The following is an 8,715-nucleotide window of genomic DNA, read 5'->3' as shown; positions in this document are numbered from 1 at the left end:
TTGGATTTCATTTACGTTTATGTTTTTAGGAGGATGTTGCGGGTCCATGAAGAAGAGAACGATCGTCGGTGGCTACGCCTTCACGTGGTGGTTCGTTACCGACGTCCAGCGATTGTCCCTCGAGGTTATGACGCTGAACCCCGTCTGCGAAAACGTAGAAACCGCACAAGGTGTGCCGTTGACTGTCACTGGAGTAGCACAGTGCAAGATCATGAAAGCGGACGAGCTTTTACACACTGCCAGCGAACAATTTCTAGGAAAGAGCGTTTACGAAATCAAATCGACCATCCTTTCTACCCTAGAGGGTCATCTTCGTGCGATACTAGGTAAATTTTACGACAACCGTATTAAAAAATGGAACGACTCTGCTGCTTAAGTATTCGCGCTATAGATCGCGAGTTTCCATAGATGCTATCGTAATTTGTGAGAAAAATGAAAAGATGAAATTCTAGTATTTTTTTTTACGCCATACGCGTAGTTTTTAACGGCGAGACGTTTCGAACCGATAGCTAATGATGTTCGTAACATTCTCGAAACGATAACGGTCCCCTGTCCCCCTGATACAAAGATGTATCTGACACGACGGAATAGTAATTTCGGCGCAGCGATCTTATACTTTGCCGATCGAGCATCTATACCTCACACCGTTCCGCGACAGTTTCGAAAAATGCTTCGGCTGTTTCGAGCAACTGGAACGCGAACCTCGTAGACGAAGCTACATATATTTTACCTTTAAGCTTATGCGGTTTTACGGACAAGGATATTGCAGCGCATGGAATTGGAAAAAGTTTAAAGCTCGTGAAAGTATCTTCTAAGACGCGTATGATATGGAAACGACGAGGAAAAATTGGAAAAACTTTCAGGCACGCTATCGGTGGAGGAGGTGTACAAAGATCGAGATCAATTCGCGACGCTAGTGAGAGAGGTGGCCGCGCCGGACGTCGGTCGCATGGGCATCGAAATTCTATCGTTTACGATAAAAGACGTGTACGACGACGTTCAATACTTGGCTTCGCTTGGCAAAGCGCAAACTGCGGCTGTTAAACGGGACGCCGACGTTGGCGTCGCCGAGGCGAACCGCGACGCTGGCATTCGGGTACGTTCATACGCAAAGCTCTATAGGAGCGTGCGACCCACATACAATCGCACGTATAATCCTCGTAGACTGTACTGGATCCGACCGCCTACATGTACATACGTTAGTCGTGTTGCGACCTTAATAAGGTATTCCTTATGAAAAAGTAAGAAGAAAATATGCAATAAAATTTGTTCGTTCGACGCTTAGTTTTTTTCTCCGAAGAACATTTTCGAGAAAATAGATCAAAGATCTGGAATAAAATTTGTTTTTAAACTTTAACCAGCTAGATCGAGCTCCGTTTCAGAGATTCCGTGTCCACTTGAGACTCGCCCGTGCCCTTCTGCGTTCGTTTGTTTCGAAGTTTCTTTTTTTTTTTTTTTTTTTTTTTTGAAACAAGGGCGATCTAAGTGACTATGAACAGCGAGATACTCTGCGCTAAGAAAAAAAAAGAGAGAAACGAACGCAGACGACAGAGTCGCTGAACGAAGCCGCGAATTAGCTCGGAGAAAAATTAAAAGGCTTACAAGGGAATTTCGCGTGAAAGATGTCCAACGATGTCGAAGCTTTGTACGCACGAATTCGTTGCAAGTTCAATTTGTAATAGAAATAATAATAATCTCGAAAACTAGGAACCGAACGACATTTTCTCGTTTGAAATCGAAATCGAAATCGATCTGGTACACGACGTAGTAGGATAAATTTTCAAATTTATTCGTTACTCTGTTTCATTGCGAAAAAATTGTATTCTATATTTTCTTGTTTTTCCACGAGATGTTACCTTGCACCTGTATGTACCTGTTATTCGGTCCGATACCGTTACACCGCATGCGTATATTTATCTAGAGTGGAAACGTGTTTACTTTATTTCGTACGCGAATCGATAGGAAGCTGAATGTGAGAAAGCAGCGATGGACATAAAGTACAATACCGACACGAAGATCGAGGACAACGCAAGACTCTTCCAGCTGCAAAAAGCGAATTTCGACCAGGAAGTGAACACGGCGGTGAGTCGCAATTTGGACGAAATGTATTTTGTTTAGACGCGAATTCGAATGAAAAGCGATTTGATCGATATGTAGAAAGCGGAGGCGCAATTGGCTTACGAGCTTCAAGCGGCGAAGATAAGGCAACGGATACGAAACGAAGAGATTCAGATAGAGATCGTGGAGAGGCGCAAACAGATCGAAGTGGAGGAACAGGAGGTACGTCGTAAGGAACACGAGCTTCAGAGCACCGTGAGATTACCCGCGGAAGCCGAACATTACAAAATTGGCAAAGTGGCCGAAGGGAAAAGGTAACTTTAACTTGTATCGAAACATCCTTCACGCCTACGACTTACGAACGTCGAAACACGAATGATCGAAATTACGACGATACGATGATGCAAATTTTCTTGGTTTTTAGAACACAGACGGTAAACGCGGCCATAGCAGAAGCCGAGAGGATTCGTTTGATCGGAGGAGCCGAGGCACAGGCCCTAGAGGCGGTTGGAATGTCGGAAGCCGATCGTATGCGAATGAAAGCCGCCGTCTACAAAAAGTACGGCGAGGCTGCTATTCTCAACATTGCACTGAACGCCTTGCCAAAGGTAAGAGATCGCGTTGATAACCCGCTGCGATTAAACTAAGTCATAAATTTTATCCAAAGTAGGTTCGATTTTAAGCGAAAGAAAGAAAGTAAAAATTCTATGCTTGTACTACGTACGTACAAATGTACTATCAACTTTGATATATTCGTTTTTGCAGATTGCCGCGGAGGTGGCCGCGCCGTTAGCGAGAACAGAGGAAATCGTGCTTCTGGGCGGAAGCGATACGACCAGCGGTGAAATTACGCGCCTTGTGGGGCAAGTACCTCCGGCTGTTCAAGCACTGACCGGTGTAGATCTTTCAAAAGTATGTTCTAGAGGCCACTGGCCTCCTAGTTGTCCGTATACAAATAACGCGCTGTGTCGAAATTACCATGTTTTCGATAGAACCAGCGCGAACTTTAAAGCATGAATAAGTATTCCGATCGTTGCTCTTTCGTAAAATTTTTGTAAAATAATAACCAAATTAAAAAAAATGCCGCAACCGCGGTTAGTCAAAGATCTTAACAAAGGAAATTCAACGATCTACGTTAACCGAACAAAGATCGCGATCGAAATGCTGCGTCGACGCGATCTTCGCTCTTGATCCTCGCTCGTTTTACTCCGCTAAATATTACAACGAGCGCTTAAGAATTTGGAGATTAAGGATCGTGATTGAAATATCAGTCGATTAATGTCCTATTTAGAGACGACCTTTCCATCGTTTAGGGTTAAATCGATAAGAATATATCTGTAACGAACATTGCGAAGAAATATCTAACGTATTAGATATGACAGTGGCATGATCGCAAAGCGGCGCGCCTTTGATCGTACTTCGTTTCACTTTGTTCGTCGCGTAAAGTTTCGACACGAACTAACGTTCGAACGTTTGAATCGTTTCCAGGTGTTGAGCAAGATACCAGGAGCGAAGTAATGGCGGAACACGAAAGGGAAGCAACGGCGACCAGGCGATCGGACACTTGGAATCGGGTGAAGAAAGGAGCGAACGTTATACTGCCAAAGGTTTCTCCGCTACTCTGCATCATCCAACGGTGACACTCCACTTTGTTCTCTTTCCCGAATTACTCTACCTCAGACGTAGGTGAATGAAGCGACGCTGAACATAATCGGCCGAATCGGGGTCACGTCTCCGCCACGAATGCGTCGACTATAATCTCGAACGTATACGCGGGCAAATTCGATGGTTCGTTACGCGATACTGGACCACTTTATACAACGCACATAAAACGTCTCCGCTTCATCGTCGTTCGTGCACGTCGATTCCAACATCTCCTCGATCCTACCGAATCTTTCTTCACGACCGAACTTTGATCGACGCAACCTGAAGTTATAAGATAGAAACAACGGAGAAAGAAGAAAGAAGAATCTTAGGGGATCTCCTTGGAAGAGGAAATCGAGTACACGATACACGTATATCGCTATTGTTTCCGAATCTATCGTGATCGAAGATTCTCGATAATTGTGTTCAACTTCGTAAATAAGAAATTTAACGAGGGAAAGGAGAGAGAGAGAGAGAGAGAGAGAGAGAGTGAGAGAGTGAGATAGAGAGAGGATGATAAAATCATCGTTCGCGCGACGTAGGCGACGTGGAAATTAATCGTTCGTAGTCGTTGTACATAATCGTAGTAACGTGTGTATCATAGCAACTGGAGTTTCTTACATTGCTTGGAACGAGACGCTTCGAACGTTTGAGACGCTCGACGGAATCGAGGCTGTCGCGTGAAATATCTCCGTCGTTTTCTGAAAGATTTAAAGCGAACTTGTACAGAGTGGTTTCTGATAAAATATTTAAACGAAAATTTATGTAAAAATTCGATAAACGTTTTCGAGTGGTGTTTTCCTAGAATTTGACTTTCTATTTGAAAAGTATAGCCATCTTCTCTACGTAGCACCGCGTGTCTTTTTAATACGCGTCGACCGTTGTATTTATCGTGTGTGCGTGCGCGTGTATACACTAGAGTAAGATACATAGAATTAATATTTCATCGGTCGTCACTCTGTCTAATTTCTACGCTTCTCGCTCTGATTTCTATTCAGCTGTGCGATTAAACCTCTTCTTTCGGCTAAAAGTTACGACAATTTCAACGATAACAAGATACACGAAAATATCTACTAACTCGACGAGATAAATTTAAAGCTAAAAAGTTCTGAAAGACGGAACACGCGAACGAGCGTTCGAGTATCCTCGTTCGATCCGCGTTCGCGCTCGAAATTCTCTCGGTTGACCACGCATCGGAATCAATCGCATTCCCGCCGTCAGATGTACTCTCCGAACCGAAGAAAGTGCCAACCAATTTGTAAATACGGTATCGTCTCGCGGTCGTCGCGTAGCAGAGCGAATGGTAATTGTCTATCGCGTAACGAGCATTCCGTCTTTTCCGATTCGGTTCGCGATCCAATGTTCGCATCCAAGAAAAGCCCGTACGTGCGATAATTTTTGTTCCGAGCGACGTTATTCGAGACGGACGATTCTATCGCGCGAAAATCACGTCCATCGTGTCCTCGACATTGCGATTACGACGATCGAATCGTCATTCGTATAGCCGATAACGATCAAGCGTCACCGAGTACAAATTCCATTGTCCTGTCCGATGTATATGCTCGCGAGAGACAATTCGAAGGAAGAAAAGATCTGATTGCGTAAATTCGTTTCGACGTTCTTCTTCTCTCGTTCTACTTTAAGGAATCCTTTATTCGTTTGTTCTTTTTACTCGTTATAGGATTTCACTCGTATCTTTTATATCTATATATGTTTTTCCTATTGAAAACATATTTAAGTAAAAGTTACGCTCTTATCAAGAGAGAACTCTTCGAACCCGCGCGAGCAAAACAGGTCGTGACTTGTTTCTTCAAAAAAAAAAAAAGAAAGAAAAAAAGAAGAAAGGAAAAAACTATCGCGAGCATCTAAACGCTGGAAAAGGGAAGTGTACAACCGTCATTCGTCACTAAAGTCTTCCCAAAAGAAAACGAAAAAAAAAAAAAGAGAAAGAAGATGAGAAAGTATAGTACATTTAGAGCAGTACAAACGAGATGACAGAGCAAACTAATTTCAAAATACAATTATATCGAACGAAAAGTTTAAAAAAAAAAAAAGAAAATTAAAAAAGTCGTGATCCGTATGTGCAAGGTCCACGTCTATATAGTATTTTTATTATAATAAGCGATCTAAAGTGTAAATGCCGATTATATAAAGGGGTAAAAAAGAAGAGAAAAGATAAGTAGAAGGTTCTATTTCTCCCAAACAAATGTTTTATATAAGCTATTTTTAGTAAACGTTTAGCGCACCCGTTCCGATGGATAGTCAGTGCGAGAACTCGCCGTGTTTAAAGTTCTAATCGCCTCGGAATGTTCTTCGTTCTCTCGATATCGTAGATCGGCGAAAGTATGATAGATGTTACGCGAGCGAAGAGATCGGAAAGAAGAAAGAAACCGAAGATAACCGACGTCTATGTGCTTCTAAAAAATATTCTCTAGCGCCCATCGAAATGAATTTCACTCAAAGTGTTCGACTTTCGTTCCAGGATCGACGACGCGTTAAATCGAATAATTAAAGCGATCTATAAATCGATCGTCGTCGATGGGACAGAGAGCTTTAGGTAGTTGCAAGAATCCTGCGACGTTCGAGGACTCGTAAAATTTGTAAAGTCGTAAGAACGTCTATCCGGTGATCTCTTACAACTTTTTCAACACGATTCGAGTCGATGTTTTTATACTTGTATTTCGCGTCGTTCTCGTATATAATTTCATTTTCTCGAAATTAACGCTCGAGACTTACGAAAAGAAGTTAGTTAACTGCCTTTCTTTGTCCATTAAGAACATGAAAAATCGTCTGTAGACATCTAACCATCGATTTCTTTCGATCGCCGTTCTAAGAAATTTATCATCGGTGGATTCCAATTAAAAGTTTAAACTTTTCTCTTCTTCCGAGTCGCGAACGAGCGCGTAGACGATTAGACGATTTCTATCATTACAAACGAGTTCTGTAAGGCGTAACTCGCTGAATTTTTTACCAATCTTCGATCGACGTAACGAAAGAGTTTCTTCGTAGCTTGTATAACGATTCACGAGGATCTCTCGTTTCATTCTATATGCTCGAGCGAGTTGCGATCCCGTCGGGGATGTTACTTCTATCGTAATACTGCGAATTATCTTTGCGTAACGAGTTGCAAAAGAGAGAAACAGGATGAAAGGGCGATAAAGAGGAATACGCGCCTTGTCGTTGTAGCCTAGTCGAGCGAACGACGAAAATGGTAGCGTAGCTACGTCTTTCGTTTATGGTATCGAATATTCGTTTTACCGTTATACGAGATTTTCCGCGAATACTTTACCAACCAAACGTCTGTTACGTCCGAACTATCGAGTATCGATGGAGGAAAAATCTTGTGTCATAAAAGGATGATCGCTGGCGAGCGCTATTTTGGTCTCGCAGAAACGAAGGAAATCGTAAAGGTGATTATTCGGATAGATCTCGTAAATGTCACGATCGTGCTGCTTTCGTTCCTTACAATTTAATATTTTTCTTTTCATTAGCAACACCGTTTCGCGAAACCTTCGACTCGTTTTATTCAATTTTTGCCATTTCTTGTTTAGTCTCGTTATCCTGCGTTTCATTTTCGATCAGTTTGCCATGAAATCGAGAATCGTCGATTCCAGATCGACGAACAAAGCTTTAAAGTATATTATTAATTATTAATATTCTATGCTATAAAGTATAAATATTCGACGACTCGAACGCGTGGATAAGAAAGAAACGAAACGTATTTCTTCCATTGCCAGCTGTTTTCTAAGATATGCGAACTAATTCAAATTATACGTATAATAATTAAATACGTGTTTTCACGTACAAACGAATTTATATGTTTTTTATCGACGCGTAATTACGAATCCGATCGTTTAGGTTCTTCATCCATAGAGATACTTATCTTACTTTACGTAAAAGGAAACCGTGTTGCCAATCGAAGCTAAATATTAATGTACTTTTTTGTCAAGATATTTTACGCCTACGTTCTATTCTTTTTCGCGCTTGCAGTTTAGAATACTGTAATTGATCGTATATCGAAGAGGCAACTGCCTTTTATACACGCGAACGTCGTATTTTCTTATTCGTTGCAAGAGCGAGTTCACAGGCTACCGAAAAAAAAAAAAAAAAAAAATAGCTGCGTCTTAATATTATTCCGTTAAAGAGAAAAATTTGCTTCTTAGCGCACAATACATAGAGATTTAGCCGTAATAAGAACTTTGTTGCTAATTTATAACTAGTTTGTCATCGATAATTCCGTAATTTGATACTTTTCTGCCGGAATACTTGCATTTCATCGAGGAATATCAACGTTTTACCCGCTGTCTTCGATATATACGTGAAAAACGATCGGCAATTTTTTTTAAGCTGTTTCGACGATATTTTATTACGAACGAATTCTCGAATTTATACGGAACTGTTGTACTCGTGATCCTTCTTACCCGTTATAGATTATGTGATAATTGACAATACCTTTTCTAAGGTAATAATTAAAGCGATAAATAGTATTAGTAATTAATTATTAATAGCGTAACTATCGTATTAATACGTTGTTCTAAACGATAAATTCGATAAATTTAATAAATTTAATTAAATTTAACGAATTTAATAAATTTAATTAAATTTAAATACCGAACAAAGAGGAGAAAGATCGCACCGATTCGGCTCTTCGATTCGAGAATTCGATTGCGGATATATGCGTTTGATTTTATGCAAGTACGGAGCGTGTCATACTCGTTTAGTCGACGGTACCTTTTTACCATGTAGAGAAATATAAATATATTAGCGATATATTTTGTTCGATTATATATTACAATTACCGTGTACATACTTACTTTTATTATGCTTATTTTATCGCTACTTGTGTATCTTGAATTTTGTAATAATTTACACCGACGTTACTACTTCAGTGCGACCGAATGGCTTTCGATCGGCGAGATCGTACGAAGCACGTGATCCTTAGTTAATTTATAATTACGATCGTCGATATAAGATATACGTATAAAATATACAACTCGTTTAAACGAGAATTTC

The 8,715-nt window shown here is 40.7% G+C and overlaps 1 protein-coding gene across 1 annotated transcript in view; it reads left to right on the top strand.

Moving 5' to 3' along the window:
* Nucleotides 1-5,797, top strand: part of Flo2 (flotillin-2) — an 85,752-nt gene extending 79,955 nt beyond the window's left edge. The window contains exons 2-8 of the mRNA XM_072017246.1: nucleotides 30-326; nucleotides 864-1,096; nucleotides 1,963-2,082; nucleotides 2,158-2,372; nucleotides 2,483-2,666; nucleotides 2,824-2,970; nucleotides 3,547-5,797. Of these exons, the coding sequence (XP_071873347.1) occupies nucleotides 30-326; nucleotides 864-1,096; nucleotides 1,963-2,082; nucleotides 2,158-2,372; nucleotides 2,483-2,666; nucleotides 2,824-2,970; nucleotides 3,547-3,576 (1,226 nt within the window). The 3' untranslated portion in view covers nucleotides 3,577-5,797. The remainder of the gene's footprint in view (nucleotides 1-29; nucleotides 327-863; nucleotides 1,097-1,962; nucleotides 2,083-2,157; nucleotides 2,373-2,482; nucleotides 2,667-2,823; nucleotides 2,971-3,546) is intronic.
* Nucleotides 5,798-8,715: the final 2,918 nt, after the last annotated feature.

The sequence above is a fragment of the Bombus fervidus genome, chromosome 14 (assembly GCF_041682495.2).
Source record: "Bombus fervidus isolate BK054 chromosome 14, iyBomFerv1, whole genome shotgun sequence".
In the NCBI taxonomy this organism is placed as follows: domain Eukaryota; kingdom Metazoa; phylum Arthropoda; class Insecta; order Hymenoptera; family Apidae; genus Bombus; species Bombus fervidus.
This window is presented reverse-complemented; position numbering and strand designations above follow the sequence as displayed.